This window comes from Oncorhynchus tshawytscha, linkage group LG04 (genome assembly GCF_018296145.1).
Source record: "Oncorhynchus tshawytscha isolate Ot180627B linkage group LG04, Otsh_v2.0, whole genome shotgun sequence".
NCBI lineage: Eukaryota > Metazoa > Chordata > Actinopteri > Salmoniformes > Salmonidae > Oncorhynchus > Oncorhynchus tshawytscha.
In genome coordinates, this window is record NC_056432.1 from 39,931,925 (window position 1) to 39,950,227 (window position 18,303).

Genomic DNA, 18,303 nt, shown 5'->3' on the forward strand with positions numbered 1-18,303 from the left:
CGATCCTTTGTTTTGTTGACGTTGAGTGAGAGGTTATTTTACTGGCACCACATGTAGGCTGTCTCGTCATTGTTGGTAATCAGGCCTACTACTGTTGTGTCGTCTGCAAACTTGATGATTGAGTTGGAGGCGTGCATGGCCACGCAGTCATGGGTGAACAGGGGGCTGAGCACACACCCTTGTGGGGCCCCAGTGTTGAGGATCAGCGAAGTGGAGGTTTTGTTTCCTACCTTCACCACCTGGTGGCGGCCCGTCAGGAATCCCAGGACCCAGTTGCACAGGGCGGGGTTCAGACCCAGGGCATCGATCTTAATGATGAGCTTGGAGGGTACTATGGTGTTGAATGCTGAGCTATAGTCAATGAACAGCATTCTTACATAGGCATTCCTCTCGTCCAGATGGGATAGGGCAGTGTGCAGTGTGATGGCGATTGCATCGTCTGTGGATCTATTGGGGCGGTAGGCAAATTGAAGTGAGTCTGGGCTGTCAGGTAAGGTAGAGATGATATGATCCTTGACTCTCAAAGCATTTCATGATGACAGAAGTGAGTGCTGCAGATGCTTTGATGTATTTACTGAGAGTTAGGTGAGGAGGTGTGGGGTCATCTTGGTTCTTTACTAGAACTTTGACTAGCTCTCTCCCAGAGAACAGACTACAAGTTTAGTCTCTCTCCCTCCCTGCCTGCCTGCCTCCCTCATCTCCTGCTCTAACTCCTCTCTGCCCCTTTATCTCTAACTCCCTCCCCTTTTCCCTATATGTTCTCTCTTTCTCCTTCCCTTTGATATCTCTATCTATTCCTTTCTCTTTAGACTTTCCTTCCATCCTGCTCTCTCTCTCTCTCTCTCTCTCTCTCTCTCTCTCTCTCTCTCTCTCAATTCATAGGGGCTTTATTGGCATGGGAAATGTGTTTAAATTACTCAATTAAGCAATTGAGATAAACAAAAGTGAGAAGACACAAAACAACACTCAAAAACGTTTAAAAAAGTTAGACATTTCAGGTGTTATTTTAGCAATGCACAAATAGTTAAAGTATGAATAGTAGGGAAAGATAAATAAACAGGTAAATATTAGTGGTATTTACAATGTAGTTTGTGCTCCATCGGTTGTCCTTTTCTCATGGCAACGAGCCACAAATCTTACTGCTGTGATTGCACACTGCAGTATTTCACCAGATATGGGAGTTTATCGATGTTTGATTTGTTTTGTGGGTCTGTGCGATCTGTGGGAAAAGCGTATCTCTAATGTGGTCATACATGTGGCAGAAGGTTAGGAAGTGCAGCTCAGTTTCTACCATTTTAAGGGCAGCGGGCACATAGCCTGTTTTCTCTCGATGAACCAGGTCTGCCTATGGTGGCCTCTCGCAATAGCAAGGCTATGCTCAATTGAGACTGTATATTGTCAAGGATTTTCTTAATTTTGGGTCAGTCACGGAGGTCAGGTGTTCTGCCACTGTGCACTTGCTATTTGTGGCCTTATAGCATTACAATTTTCTCAGTTCTTTGGTTGATTCTGTCAAAAATATTTATCATTTTGCTTTCTCATAATTTGGTTGGGTCTAATTGTATTGCTGTACTGGGGCTCTGTGGGGTCTGTTTGTGAACAGAGCCTCAGAACCAGTTGCTTGTTCATCTCTCTGTAGGTGAGGGCTTTGTGGTGGAATATGTGTGCATCGCTTTCTTTTAGATGGTTGGAAAATTTAACAGCTCTTTTATGGATTTTGATAACTACCGGGTATAGTCCTAATTCTGCTCTGCATGCATTGTTTGGGGTTTTGCGTTGTACACAAAGAATTGTGCAATTGGGTTTGTCCCATTTTGTGAATTATTTGTTGGTGAATGGGCCCCAAACCTCCAACCATAGAGGGCAATGGGTTCTATAACTGAATCAAGTACTTTTTGCCAGATCATAATTGGGTTGTCAATTTTCATGTTCTGTTTGATGGCATAGAAGGCCCTTCTTGCCTTGTCTCTCAGAGGGTTATGATGTTGAGGCCCGGGTTAGGTATAGTTTGATTTGATTTGATATGATCCCCATCAGCCGACGCCAAAGGCGACAGCTATTCTTCCTGGGGTCCGACACATAACAAAAAATACATTACAGACAAAAGACTTTACAATTTACATACGTTTCTAAACATTAACATGTAGTATGTGTGTGGATCATTTACACATACAGTGTATTCGGAAGTATTCAGACCCCTTGACTTTTTCCACATTTTGTTAAGTTACAGTTATATGTTATATACATAAGTAATCAGACCCTTTGCTATGAGACTCGAAATTGAGCTCAGGTGCATCCTGTTTCCATTGATCATCCTTGAGATGTCTCTACAACTTGGTTGGAATCCACCTGTGGTAAATGCAATTGTTAGGACATGATTTGGAAAGGCACAAACCTGTCTATATAAGATCCCACAGTTGACAGTGCCCGTCAGAGCAAAAACCAAGCCATGCGGTCGAAGGAATTGTCCGTAGAGCTAAGAGACAGGATTGTGTCAAGACACAGTTTCTGCAGCATTGAAGGTCGCAAAGAACACAGTAGCCTCCATCATTAAATGGAAGAAGTTTGGAACCACTAAGACTCTACCTAGAGCTGGCTGCCTGGCCAAACTGGGTAATCATGGGAGAAGGGCCTTGGTCAGGGAGGTGACCAAGAACCAGATGGTCACTCTGACAGAGGTTCACAGCAGTTCCTCTGTGGAGATGGGAGAACCTTCCAGAAGGACAACCATCTCTGCAGCATTCACTATGGGGTATTGTGTGTCGATTGATGAGGGGATAAAACTATTTAGTCTATGTTAGAATAAGGCTGTAATGTAGCAATATATGGAAAGAGTCAATGGGTTTGAATACTTTACAATTGCACTGTACGTGTCAATAAATACACACAACAAATCGGTCACATGGGGTAGAGGCGTTGTGCCGTGATGTGCTTTATTTGTTTTTTAAACAAGGTTTGCTGTTCACTTGCTTTATATAAGATGGAAGGGAGTTCCATGCATTCATGGCTCTGTATAATATTGTACACTTTCTTGAATTTGTTCTGGACCTGGAGAATGTGTAAAAAGACCCCTAGTGGCATGTCTGTTGTGTCACGGATCCCTCTGGAACTTTCATTACGCACACCTGGCCCCTATTCCCAGTGATTGTATTTGTATACATGTGCCCTTTGTTCACCATGGTGCTGTCAATTATTGTTACTATGTCCATTTTGGTGCGTGTGAGTACCTGTGTTTTGGCTTTTGTGCCATTGTGGATAGCGCAGATGATTACGGGTCTCGTCCCGTGGGTTAAATCATTGTGCGTGTGTTATTTATTCGCGGTACTCCTCGCTCTTTTGTTTTGAGTTTCTACCCTGTGTTTTGTTACGTGTTTGTTTGGTCTTTGTCCCCGTGCCTTTACACGGCACGCCGTAATTTGGGCTAAATTTAAAAAACGATTACGCATTCCTGCGCCTGTCTCCCGACCCTTCATACCGACGTGACAGATTAATCTACCATTAAGAGAGACAGCGGGAATGACCCGTCCGACGTTGCTGCAACTGGTCTGTATGGCGTCGCCGCAACTTCGGCAGCTGCAACTGGGCCGTCCGATGTCGCCACAACAGTTCCGTCCAGTGACGCAAAATCAGTAGCTGCAACTGGTCCATCCGACGACGCTGCAACTGCAGGCAGCTGCAACTGGCCCGTCCGACGACGACACAACTTCGGCAGCTGCATCGGGTCCTGGTCGACCCGCACTGCGTTCCTGTGATCTCCCTCGAGGCCGGGACTGTTGTGCTGCTGGTGTAGCGTGTCGGGATTGTAGATTGCGCAGATGATTACGGGTCTCGTCCCGTGGGTTAATCATTGTGAGTGTGTTATTTATTCGCGGTACTCCTCACTCTTTTGTTTTGAGTTTCTACCCTGTGTTTTGTTACGTGTTTGTTTGGTCTTTGTCCCCGTGCCTTTACACGGCATGCCATAATTTGGGCTAAATAAAAAAAACTATTAAGCATTCCTGCGCCTGTCTCCCGAATCATTTATGCCAACGTCACATGGTGGGGTAAGTGTGTGTACCAGTGCTGTGTGTAAGTTGACTATTCAAACGATTTGGAATTTCCAACACGTTAATGTTTCTTATAAAAACAAGAAGTGACACAGTCAGTCTTTCCTCAAATCTTAGCCAAGAAAGACTGGCATGCATAGTATTAATATTAGCCCTCTGGTTACAATGAAGAGCAAGATGTGCCGCTCTGTTCTGGGCCAGCTACAGCTTAACCAGGTCTTTCTTTGCAGTACTTGACCATATGACTGGACAATAATCAAGACAAGATAAAACTAGAGCCTACAAGACTTGCTTTGTGGAGTGTGGTGTCAAAAAAGCAGAGCATCTCTTTATTACCGACAGACCTCTCTTCCCCTTTACAACCATTGAATCTATATGTTTTGACCATGGCCGTTTACAATCTAAGGTAACACCAAGTAATTTAGTCTCCTCAACTTGTTTAACAGCCACACCATTCCTTACCCGATTCAGCTGAGGTCTAGAACTTAGGGAATGATTTGTACCAAATACCATTCTCTTAGTTTTAGAAATGTTCATGACCAGTTTATTAGTGACCACCCATTCCAAAACAGACTGTAACTCTTTGTTAAGGATTTCTGTGACTTCATTAGCTGTGGTTGCTGATGCATATATGGTTAAATCATCAGCATACATGAACACATATGCTTTGTTTAATGTCAGTGGCAGGTCATTGGTAAAAATAGAAAAAAGTTGAGGGCCTAGAGAGCTTCCCTGTGGTACACCACACTTGACATGTTTGACAAGCTTCCATTAAAGAAAAGCCTCTGAGTTCTATTAGATAGCTCTGAATCCACGATATGGCAGAGGTTGAAAAGCCATAACACATACGTTTTCTCAACAGGTTAATAATATCAAAGTCTGCACTGAAATCTAACAGTACAGCTCCCACAATCTTCTTACTTTCAATTTCTTTCATTCAATCATCAGTCATTTGTGTCAGTGAGTTCCCTTCTCTTAAAGCATGCTGAAAGTCTGTTGTTCATTTGTTTACAATTAAGTGTTGTAGCTCACGGGTGGCGCAGTGGTCTAAGGCACTGCATCTCAGTGCTAGAGGCGTCACTACAGACCCTGGTTCAATTGATTGGCAGTACCATAGGGCGGCGTACAATTGGCAAAGCGTCGTCCGGGTTTGGCCGGGGTAGGCCGTCATTGTAAATAAGAATTTGTTCTTAACTGACTTGCCTAGTTAAATAAAGGTTGAGTAAAAAAATAAATACAGAGAAGCATTGTTGGTCAAACACATTTTTTCCCCAACAGTTTTCTAAGAGCCGGCAGCAAGCTGATAGGTCTACTGTTAGAACCAGTAAAGGCTGCTTTACCACTTTTGGGTAGCAGAATGACTTTGGCTTCCCTCCAGGCCTGACGACAAAGACTTTCCTCTAGGCTCAGATATTTCAGATATGACAGATAGGAGTGGCTATAGAGTCAGCTACCATCCTCAGTAGCTTTCCATCTAAGTTGTCAATGCCAGGAGGTGTGTTATTATTGATCTATAACAATATTTTTTCCACCTCTCCCACACTAACTTTACAAAATGTAAAGTTGCAATGCTTTTCTTTCATTATTTGTTTTTTTATACATGAGTATGATGGCTCACTGTTCGTTGTTGGCATTTCCTGCCTAAGTTTGCCCACTTTGCCAATGAAGTAATCATTCAAATAATTGGCAACATCAAATGGCTTTGTGATGAATAAGCCATCTGATTCAATGAAATATGGAGTTGAATGTCATTCTACTAATAATTTCATATAACGTACTCCAAAGTTTTGTTTTCCATATTTCTTTATATCATTGATCTTGGCTCCATAATACAGTTTCCTCTTCTTTTTTTGTTGAGTTTAGTAACATAATTTCTCAATTTGCAGTAAGTCAGCCAGTCAGATGTGCAGCCAGTGTCACGACTTCCACCGAAGTTGGTCCCACTCCTTGTTCGGGCGGCGAATGGCGGTCGACGTCACTGGTCCTCTAGCCATCGCCGATCCACTTTTCATTTTCCATTTGTTTTGTCTTTGTCTTTCACAACTGGTTTCAATTCCCCAATTACTTGTTCATTATTTAACCCTCTGTTCCCCCATGTCTGTTTGTAAGTAATTGTTTGTATGTAAATTCATCAAGCACAGCGTCTGGATGCTCCTTATTAATCACATCAGACCAACAAATATTTTTAACATCATCCACATAAGAGTCACAGCAAAATCTTTTGTATGATCTCGTATATACTATTTTAGGCCCAGATTTCGGAACGTTGGCCTCCCTGGATATAGCCACTATGTTGTGATCACTGCATCCAATGTGTAGAACATTTAGAACAAAATTCTACAGTATTAGTAAAAATTTGATCAGTACATGTGGATGATCTTGTTCCTGTAGTGTTTGTAAACACCCTGGTAGGTTGATTAATAACCTGAACCAGATTACATGCACTGGTTACAGTGAGAAGCTTCCCCTTGAGAGTACAGCATGATAAAAAAAACAGTCAATATTTAGGTCCCCAAGAAAGTAGATATCTCTGTTTACATCACATAGACTATCAAGCAATCCACATATCTTATTTAGATTAGAGGTCGACCGTATATGATTTTTCAACGCCGATACCAATACCGATTATTGGAGGACCAAAAAAAAGCCGATACCGATTAATTGGCCGATTGAAAAAAATAAATATCTGTAATAATGACAATTACAACAATACTGAATGAACACTTATTTTAACTTAATATAATACATCAATAAAATCAATTTAGCCTCAAATAAAATTAAACGTGTTCAATTTGGTTTAAATAATACAAAAACAAAGTGTTGGAGAAGAAAGTAAAAGTGCAATATGTGCCATGTTAAAAAGCTAACGTTTAAGTTCCTTGCTCAGAACATGAGAACATATGAAAGGAGTCTTCAATATTCCCAGGTAAGAAGTTTTAGGTTGTAGTTATTATAGGACAATTTCTCTCTATACGATTTGTATTTCATATACCTTTGACAATTGGATGTTCTTATAGGCACTTTAGTATTGCCAGTGTAACAGTATAGCTTCCGTCCCTCTCCTCGCCCCTACCTGGGCTCGAACCAGGAACACATCGACAACAGCCACCCTTGAAGCAGCGTTACCCATCGCTCCACAAAAGCCACGGCCCTTGCAGAGCAAGGGGAACAACCACTCCAAGTCTCAGAGCGAGTGACGTTTGAAACGCTATTAGCGCGCACCCCGCTAACTAGCTAGCCATTTCACATCGGTTACACCAGCCTAATTTTGGGAGTTGATAGGCTTGAAGTCATAAACAGCTCAATGCTTGAAGCACAGCGACGAGCTGCTGGCAAACCGCACGAAAGTGCTGTTTGAATGAATGCTTACGAGCCTGCTGGTGCCTGCCATCGCTCAGTCAGACTGCTCTATCAAATCATAGACTTAGTTATACATAATAACACACAGAAATACGAGCCTTAGGTCATTAATATGGTCGAATCCGGAAACTATCATTTCTTGAAAACAAGACGTTTATTCTTTCAGTGAAATACGGAACCGTTCCGTATTTTATCTAACGGGTGGCATCCATAAGTCTAAATATTCCTGTTACATTGCACAACCTTCAATGTTATGTCATAATTACGTAAAATTCTGGCAAATTAGGCAGCCCAAACTGTTGCATATACACTGACTCTGCGTGCAATGAACGCAAGAGAAGTGATACAATTTCACCTTGTTAATATTGCCTGCTAACCTGGATTTCTTTCAGCAAAATATACAGGTTTAAAAATATATACTTGTGTATTGATTTTAAGAAAGGCATTGATGTTTATGGTTAGGCACACATTGGAGCAAGACAGTCCTTTATCGTGAATACGCACCGCATCGATTATATGCAACGCAGGACACGCTAGATAAACTAGTAATATCATCAACCATGTGTAGTTAACTAGTGATTATGATTGATTGATTGTTTTTTATAAGATAAGTTCAATGCTAGCTAGCAACTTACCTTGGCTTCTTACTGCATTCGCGTAACAGGCAGTCTCCTCGTGCAATGTAATCAGGTGGTTAGAGCGTTGGACCAGTTAACTGTAAGGTTGCAAGATTGAATCCCCGAGCTGAAAAGGTCCAAATCTGTCATTTTGCCCCTGAACAAGGAGGTTAACCCACCGTTCCTAGGCCATCAATGAAAATAAGAATGTGTTGCCTAGTTAAATAAAGGTGTAAAAAATACTTGCCTAGTTAAATAAAGGTGTAAAAAATAATTATAAATAAATAATAACATTTTTAAAAATCGGCCAAATCGGTGTCCAAAAATACAGATTTCCGATTGTTATGAAAACCTGAAATTGGCCCTAATTAATCGGCCATTCCGATTAATCGGTCAACCTCTAATTTAGATACTGTCTGTTAGCACTTGGTGGCCTATAGCAACAGCCCAAAAGAAAAGGCTTTAGATGTGCCAGGTGAACCTGCAACCACAACACTTCAATAACAGTTGACATAAGATCTTCTCTAAGCATTACAGGGATATGGCTCTGAATATATACAGCAACACCTACCCCATAAGCATTCCTGTCTCTTCTATATATGTTTTATCCTTGTATTGCTACTGCTGTATCATCAAACAAATTATCTAAGTGAGTCTCAGTAATGGCTAATATATGAACTTGACCACAATCGGCCTGGCCCTGTCACCTGGGTCGGTGGTGGGTTTTCCAGTCCTTTGGGCATGCTCCACCTCAATCTTCCTGTGTTCAAATCTTCAGTTTCTCCAAGATCATTTCCCTCACTTTGTCCACAACCATGTTGTTCGACCTTGATTGTCTCTCGAGATAATCTGATTTATCCGTCATTGTTGGATTCACATACAGAAATTATGTAATCTCTGAATGACTTACAGATTGCTGTCACCAGTATTGACTCCACCAGTATTTGGACAAAACACTTGAAGCTATTCTCTTGTTGTTGTAACAACTGCTTGTAGAACTCAAACAGCAGGGGTCTAGACAGCCACAAGCCCGGGACAATCCGTGGTCCCAGCCATAATGGTTAACCGAGTCGTGGACTGTGTTCAAGCTCTCAGGAAAACACCACTACCTTGATAGGCAGCTAGCTAGCAGCTAGGCTAGCTGCTACGCCAAACAACTCCTCAGACTCGGCCTTGGTCGGCAGGATCACTGGACAGATAGTTGCAGTCCCAGCAAGTAATGTCAAACGTGTCGCGGGATCCAAACTCAAAAGGTAGCTAGCTAGTAACCAAACTTTTTCAATAGACTTTCCAAAACAACAAACCGAGCTCTCCCTTGTTCCGCGTTCAACAGGAAGTGGCGAGTTCTTTGTGAGCTCTAGGGCAACGATGTCTACATATAGTTTGTATTTGTTGTCCTGGCTACAGGGCCTTTTTTGGGACACCATTATTTTTGTCTTCCTGAGATTCACTCTCATGACCTAAGTTTGACAGAATCTGTGCAGAAGATCTAGGTGCTTCTGCAGGCCCTCCTTGCTTGGGGACGGAAGCAACAGTTAATCTGCAAACAGTCAACATTTGATTTCCGAGTCAAGTAGGTTGAGGCTGGGTGCTGCAGACTGTTCCAGTGCCCTCACCATTTCATTGATATACAGTATATGTTGAAGAGGGTGGGGCTCAAGCTGCATCCCTGTCTCACCCCACAACCATGAGGGAAGATATATGTGTGTTTATTGCCAATTTTAACTGCACACACTGTTTGTGTACATTGATTTTATAATGTCATATGTTTTCCCCCAACACCGCTTTCCATCAATTTGTATAGGAGATCCTCAAATTGAATCAAAAGCTTTTTTGAAATCAACAAAGCATGAGAAGACTTTGCTTTTGTTTTGTTTGTTTGTCAATAAGGGTGTATACATTGTCTGTCGTACGGTATTTTGGTATTCTCTCTCTTGCTGTCACTTTCTCTCTCTGCGACTGTGTGATAGAGCACATGGCTCAATTAGCTGAAAGGTTAGCTAGTTTTGATGCTCTCTTTTTTCCTTATTAAGTTATTGGATGAGTAGATGGCAGATTGATCTGGCAGGCCAGCAGCCTGAAAGGTCACTTTGTAGTTTGTGAGCTCTGACTCATAACTGGAGAAAGGGGCTACTCATACATTGGAGAAAGGCTAGTGTTGATTATGTTCTCCAGAGGTGTGTTGTCCAATCCAAATGATGTGTGTGTGTGTGTGTGTATATTTATGTGTGTATACATACTGTAACTATCACTAACCCGTGCTGTGTTTGTGTTTGTGTGTGTATGTGTGTGTGTGTGTGTGTGTGTGTGAAGTGTGGCCAAGGCCTTGAAGGTGGCTCTGTATGAGACTCCTACAGGCTGGAGGTTCTTTGGGAACCTGATGGACTCCGGGAGGTGCTCGCTCTGCGGAGAGGAGAGCTTCGGGACAAGTGAGTGTTACTGACTGTTTCTCTCTACTCCTGTTTGACATTTGCATTCATCTGAGCCATACTGCAGCTTGTTAACAGCTAAGTTTGCTCAACTTTCAGTAAAAGCCAGTCTGTTCCTGCAGCATCCATATACAGTACATCACATCCTTAAATAGAGAGGCCTGGTAGGAGTCATCCCAGCATAATACATATGAGGGTGTGTGTGTGTAAATAATCCCCATTCTTCTGCTATAAAAGGAGAGAGGAGCTCTGTGAAACGCCAGAACCCTCTGCCTCTGCTGGCAGCTGCTCAGCCCACCAGGAAAAACGTTCTTATTCTCTCTCTCTCTCTCTCTCTCTCTCTCTCTCTCTCTCTCTCTCTCTCGCGCTCTCTCTCTCTCTCTCGCTCTCTCTCTCTCTCGCGCTCTCTCTCTCTCTCGCGCTCTCTCTCTCTCTCTCGCACGCTCTCTCTCTCACGCTCTCTCTCTCACGCTCTCTCTCTCTCTCTCAAGAGAATTTAAGGGGCTTTATTGGCATGGGAAACATATGTTTACATTGCCAAAGCAAGTGAAATCTGAGGAATCTAAGATGGAGAGAGAGATAGAAAGGGAAAGAGGAGTATGGAGAGAGAAAGAGGGAAGGTGGGAGGGAGGGAACAGGAGAAAGAAGTAGAGAAAGTTGAAGTGAGCAGGAGAGAGAGAGGAAAGGAAAGAGAGATGCAGAGGGACAGTAGATAAGGAGGTAATTAAGGGAAAACAGAAAGAGGGGGAATGGAGAGCAGGGGAAAAAAGTGGAAGAGACAGAGATGAATAGGACGGAGTGCTATGTGACTTTGTGCTTTGCTCGACCCATTTAAGGCTAAACGGCTAGAAAGAGCAGCAGTAAATTAGGGCTATGTTCGATCCTCTCTCTCCCTGTCAAACAGCTACAGCTGGAACTTTTATTCATAAACATTAGTCCGGTCTGTATTGTTTGTTTGCCTTCTAATTTACATACATAGAATCCAATTTGAGCTTTGAGATCTTCTCAAATCGCTTCATAAAACCATTACATTGTTGTTGCTCATTGTCTTGAAATTGGCATAGACTCAAATTGGTGTTTTTTTTTAGATTATTTATCATTATTTTTTTCATTCCTTATACACTACGAGGCAGATGGGGAAAGGACTGATCTTGTGATTTTGATCTTGTGATCTTCTTTTGTTTTATTAGACAGCTTGTAAAGACATCCAGTGTGTGTGTGTGTGTGTGTGTGTGTGTGTGTGTGTGTGTGTGTGTGTGTGTGTGTGTGTGTGTGCGTGCGTACATGCGCGTGTCCACAACAAAATTCACTTCAATGAAATCAGATAGACAGAGAGGGGGTGGAGAGAGACAGCGGCGGGGCAGCGGAAATTGGCAACTGTCAATTTCCCAACAGCCGTACAGTGTTCTATAAGGGCCAGACTTACTAAACATTTACTCCACAACAAAGTATGCAACTCTTAGTTTCCACAGGAAACAAAACATAGAACATAACAAAAAATATATGTTAAAAAGAAAGGATCAGATGTAAAAGGTACAAGTTGGAACCATAAATGGGATGGTTCTTTGAAGAACCATACAAAATCCCAAACCGGAAATGTTTTGAATAGCCCTGCTTTTAACCCTGATTTGCATATTTCCCAGGGTGCCTTTAGAGTGAATTTTAGAGTTACCAGTACAACCCATGACTGTGTTTGCAAGTGACAGAGACATAGTTGTTGCATTCAATCAATCAATGTATATGCAAACACATAGATATTTAAACAAACAATTATAAAAATCAGCTTGCAATAGAGCATGCTGGGAAATATGATAATGATGGGCATGGTTTTGGTTAAACTCTGGTTATTAACCCCAACACTGGGGTTATTTTACACCACTGAATGTTATTTTAACTCTTTATAGTAATGTTTTAACTCAACACTAGAAATGTTCAACTGAAGAATCAACACTAGTTAACACTGGTGAATTTGCTGTGTGCTATGAAAGGGACACATCTGCAGGCTTCCATACATTTTGAGAACCTTTTAGAATTTGGAAGAACTGTAGATCAAATCAAATCAAATCAAATTTATTTATATAGCCCTTCGTACATCAGCTGATATCTCAAAGTGCTGTACAGAAACCCAGCCTAAAACCCCAAACAGCAAGCAATGCAGGTGTAGAAGCACGGTGGCTAGGAAAAACTCCCTAGAAAGGCCAAAACCTAGGAAGAAACCTAGAGAGGAACCAGGCTATGTGGGGTGGCCAGTCCTCTTCTGGCTGTGCCGGGTGGAGATTATAACAGAACATGGCCAAGATGTTCAAATGTTCATAAATGACCAGCATGGTCGAATAATAATAAGGCAGAACAATTGAACTGGAGCAGCAGCACAGTCAGGTGGAAGTTGAAACTGGAGCAGCAGCATGGCCAGGTGGACTGGGGACAGCAAGGAGTCATCATGTCAGGTAGTCCTGGGGCATGGTCCTAGGGCTCAGGTCAGTTGAAACTGGAACAGCAGCATGGCCAGGTGGACTGGGGACAGCAAGGAGTCATCATGTCAGGTAGTCCTGGAGCTCAGGTCCTAGGGCTCAGGTCCTCCGAGAGAGAGAAAGAAAGAGAGAAGGAGAGAATTAGAGAACGCACACTTAGATTCACACAGGACACCGAATAGGACAGGAGAAGTACTCCAGATATAACAAACTGACCCCAGCCCCCGACACATAAACTACTGCAGCATAAATACTGGAGGCTGAGACAGGAGGGGTCAGGAGACACTGTGGCCCCATCCGAGGTCACCCCGGACAGGGCCAAACAGGAAGGATATAACCCCACCCACTTTGCCAAAGCACAGCCCCCACACCACTAGAGGGATATCTTCAACCACCAACTTACCATCCTGAGACAAGGCTGAGTATAGCCCACAAAGATCTCCGCCACGGCACAACCCAAGGGGGGGGCGCCAACCCAGACAGGATGACCACAACAGTGAATCAACCCACTCAGGTGACGCACCCCCTCCAGGGACGGCATGAGAGAGCCCCAGCAAGCCAGTGACCCAGCCCCTGTAATAGGGTTAGAGGCAGAGAATCCCAGTGGAAAGAGGGGAACCGGCCAGGCAGAGACAGCAAGGGCGGTTCGTTGCTCCAGAGCCTTTCCGTTCACCTTCCCACTCCTGGGCCAGACTACACTCAATCATATGACCCACTGAAGAGATGAGTCTTCAGTAAAGACTTAAAGGTTGAGACCGAGTTTGCGTCTCTGACATGGGTAGGCAGACCGTTCCATAAAAATGGAGCTCTATAGGAGAAAGCCCTGCCTCCAGCTGTTTGCTTAGAAATTCTAGGGACAATTAGGAGGCCTGCGTCTTGTGACCGTAGCGTACGTGTAGGTATGTACGGCAGGACCAAATCAGAGAGATAGGTAGGAGCAAGCCCATGTAATGCTTTGTAGGTTAGCAGTAAAACCTTGAAATCAGCCCTTGCTTTGACAGGAAGCCAGTGTAGAGAGGCTAGCACTGGAGTAATATGATCAAATTTTTTGGTTCTAGTCAGGATTCTAGCAGCCGTATTTAGCACTAACTGAAGTTTATTTAGTGCTTTATCCGGGTAGCCGGAAAATAGAGCATTGCAGTAGTCTAACCTAGAAGTGACAAAAGCATGGATTAATTTTTCTGCATCATTTTTGGACAGAAAGTTTCTGATTTTTGCAATGTTACGTAGATGGAAAAAAGATGTCCTTGAAATGGTCTTGATATGTTCTTCAAAAGAGAGATCAGGGTCCAGAGTAACGCCGAGGTCCTTCACAGTTTTATTTGAGACGACTGTACAACCATTAAGATTAATTGTCAGATTCAACAGAATATCTCTTTGTTTCTTGGGACCTAGAACAAGCATCTCTGTTTTGTCCGAGTTTAATAGTAGAAAGTTTGCAGCCATCCACTTCCTTATGTCTGAAACACATGCTTCTAGCGAGGGCAATTTTGGGGCTTCACCATGTTTCATTGAAATGTACAGCTGTGTGTCATCCGCATAGCAGTGAAAGTTTACATTATGTTTTCGAATAACATCCCCAAGAGGTAAAATATATAGTGAGAACAATAGTGGTCCTAAAACGGAACCTTGAGGAACACCGAAATTTACAGTTGATTTGTCAGAGGACAAACCATTCACAGAGACAAACTGATATCTTTCCGACAGATAAGATCTAAACCAGGCCAGAACTTGTCCGTGTAGACCAATTTGGGTTTCCAATCTCTCCAAAAGAATGTGGTGATCGATGGTATCAAAAGCGGCACTAAGGTCTAGGAGCACGAGGACAGATGCAGAGCCTCGGTCCGATGCCATTAAAATGTCATTTACCACCTTCACAAGTGCCGTCTCAGTGCTATGATGGGGTCTAAAACCAGACTGAAGCATTTCGTATACATTGTTTGTCTTCAGGAAGGCAGTGAGTTGCTGAGCAACAGCCTTCTCTAAAATCTTTGAGAGGAATGGAAGATTCGATATAGGCCGATAGTTTTTTATATTTTCTGGGTCAAGGTTTGGCTTTTTCAAGAGAGGCTTTATTACTGCCACTTTTAGTGAGTTTGGTACACATCCAGTGGATAGAGAGCCGTTTATTATGTTCAACATAGGAGGGCCAAGCACAGGAAGCAGCTCTTTCAGTAGTTTAGTTGGAATAGGGTCCAGTATGCAGCTTGAAGGTTTAGAGGCCATGATTATTTTCATCATTGTGTCAAGAGATATAGTACTAAAACACTTGAGCGTCTCTCTTGATCCTAGGTCCTGGCAGAGTTGTGCAGACTCAGGACAACTGAGGTTTGGAGGAATACGCAGGTTTAAAGAAGAGTCCGTAATTTGCTTTCTAATATTCATAATCTTTTCCTCAAAGAAGTTCATGAATTTATCACTGCTAAAGTGAAAGTCATCCTCTCTTGGGGAATGCTGCTTTTTAGTTAGCTTTGCGACAGTATCAAAAAGGAATTTCGGATTGTTCTTATTTTCCTCAATTAAGTTAGAAAAATAGGATGATCGAGCAGCAGTAAGGGCTCTTCGGTACTGCACGGTACTGTCTTTCCAAGCTAGTTGGAAGACTTCCAGTTTGGTGTGGCGCCATTTCCGTTCCAATTTTCTGGAAGCTTGCTTCAGAGCTCGGGTATTTTCTGTGTACCAGGGAGCTAGTTTCTTATGAGAATTTTTTTTAGTTTTTAGGGGTGCAACTACATCTAGGGTATTGCGCAAGGTTAAATTGAGATCCTCAGTTAGGTGGTTAACTGATTTTTGTCCTCTGGCGTCCTTGGGTAGGCAGAGGGAGTCTGGAAGGGCATCAAGGAATCTTTGTGTTGTCTGTGAATTTATAGCACGACTTTTGATGTCACGTCCAGAACCCCACTCTTAACTCAAAGGTTCTTTATCGAGCAAGAATTCTCCAAGGAACCTTAAGAGCCGAGGAAGAACCTTTATTTTTTTCAGTGTACTATAGGCCGATTCCGACTTAGCAAATTCCGCCTTTCTTACGCACGCCTTTCCTACGCACTTCTTAGTAGTTGTTATTCAGACTTATGAAGGTGCATAATGGGCTTTGCAGGCGTGGTTCACTTGCACACGCTGAATAAATGTCATTCAACCGCTGAAAACCCTCCCACTTGCTGGCCAACAGATTTTCTCTTGGAGTTTTCATTCAATAGGGGTTTCAGTACATTTATCTTAAGCCATCCCTTTAAATATGGTGTACCTTTAATTACAATTTTGCCGACAGACTAGAATACATCGAGAGAATGGGTTCAGAAAATAGGGATCAGTGAAAGACAGCCATCTATGGATATTCGTCTCAGTTCAGCATCAAGTGGTAGATTTTTTTTTTTTTAACTCTGATTTTGTAGATTATTTAGGCACATTTTAGGGTTAAGGAAAGTATGTATGAATTATAAAAGAAAACAGGTTTAGAGAGCCTTTATGCACAAAATATATTGATGAATAATACATACAGTGGTTTGATTCATCCTGACAGTTGTCATATTCAAGTTCAAACCGTGAAATATTGGAAGGTGGAAAGAAAAGTGTACAATAGGGGTTGAATAATAGTCCTATGAATGTACCCAAACTCTCACTAGTCATGGAACTGTGATGACAATGGTCCAATCGTCGTGAACCACGCGCCAGGCTCTAGGTTTAACCTGCTACGTGTGGTCTGAGTTCCAGAATTATTCAAATAGGCTACATGTCCTAAATTATTGCACAGCATTAGCCTAATATGATCCACTAATGCTAGCGACCCTCAGGAACAACTTACACTGATGTGACAGAGGAAAGAAAGGTAAATGCAGGGAACGATGCAAAATGTAAGCTTCAAATTGAAGGAAACAAACATTAAAGTGACTGTTATTCACGTATGTGGGTCTTACTAATGCTGGCTTCCGATAGTGGCTAATATTTAACATGATACAAAATGTTTGTTTTTTTAAATCAAATGGAGAAACGCCCAGACATTGGCTATAATTATAACATTCTAAAGCTCAGACATGAACTCTGCAGGTTTAGCCCTACAGAAGCCTGTAGTTTGGGTGTCCAAAATTCATCCCCCCAAATTATGAGGGCACACAATAAAAAGTCTGGGAATAACGGCATAGCTATTTATAGCCTATTTCACTGTGGCTCATTTTACTTTTTTTCTCCAGGGATCACAAGGAAAACTAATCTAAAACAGTTGCTATGTGTATTTACAATCCCCTTCCCCAATCGGATTACTCATTTACCGAGCTCTTATCAATAGCTCTTATCAATAGCTCTTATCAAGTTGTAAAATACAGTGCATGGAGAATCCTGTTATTTATATCGGGGGGGAGTAGATTTTTTTCCCACTTGGAAACAGCACGTTCGTTCCACCTTATTCATGTTTGCTCGCACGTAAAGGTGATGGAATTATGAGGGAATTACATCAAGGCCAGAATACGGTTTATTTGTAGACACAGCTCTGCCACGCCTTCCTTTCACAGATCTCCGCCCCGAATTAATAGTGAATAGTGGGTGAATAGTATGCTATTCTCATTCTTAAGTTAAAGTTTTTTTTAAAAATGGGCATAGATAGAAAAGTGCATAAAAAGGGAATAACATTCCATTGTACGCTCGTTTAACTCGAGTTGGAATTGGGGCCTACGTGAATAAAGATATGTTTTATTCCATATACAGTCCATTCGAAAAGTATTCAGACCCCTTGACTTTTTCTACATTTTGTTAAATTACAGCCTTATTCTAAAATGGATTAAATAAATAAAAATCCTGATCAATCGACACACAATACCCCATAGTGACAAAGGAAAAAAAGGTTTAAAAAAAGGTTTTGCAAAGGTATTCAAAATAAAAACAGAAATACCGTATTTACATAGGTTTTCAGACCCTTTGCTATGAGACTCAAAATTGAGCTCAGATTAATCCAATTTCCATTGATCATCCTTTAGATGTTTCCACCTGTGGTAAATTCAATTGATTGGACATGATTTGGAAAGGCACACACCTGTCTATACAAGGTCCCACAGTTGACAGTGCATGTCAAAGCAAAAACCAAACCTGTGGTCAAAGGAATTGTCCACAGAGCTCCGAGACAGAATTGTGTCGAGGCACAGATGAGAGGAAGGGTACCAAAAAATGTCTGAAGCATTGAAGATCCCCAAGAACACAGTGGCCTCCATCATTCTTAAATGGAAGAAGTCTGGAACCACCAAGAATCTTCCTAGAGTTGGCCGCCCGGCCACACTGAGCAATCGGGGGAGAAGGGCCTTGGTCAGGGGGGTGACCAAGAACCGGATGGTCACTCTGACAAAGCTCCAGAGTTCCTCTGTGTAGATGGGTGAACCTTCCAGAAGGACAGCCA

The 18,303-nt window shown here is 42.3% G+C and overlaps 1 protein-coding gene across 1 annotated transcript in view; it reads left to right on the forward strand.

The window, feature by feature from the left end:
* The window catches only part of pgm5 (phosphoglucomutase 5), a 47,699-nt gene that overhangs the window by 17,158 nt on the left and 12,238 nt on the right, over positions 1-18,303 (forward strand). Inside the window, exon 7 of the mRNA XM_024418081.2 lies at positions 10,337-10,452. Within this exon, the coding sequence (XP_024273849.2) occupies positions 10,337-10,452 (116 nt within the window). The remainder of the gene's footprint in view (positions 1-10,336; positions 10,453-18,303) is intronic.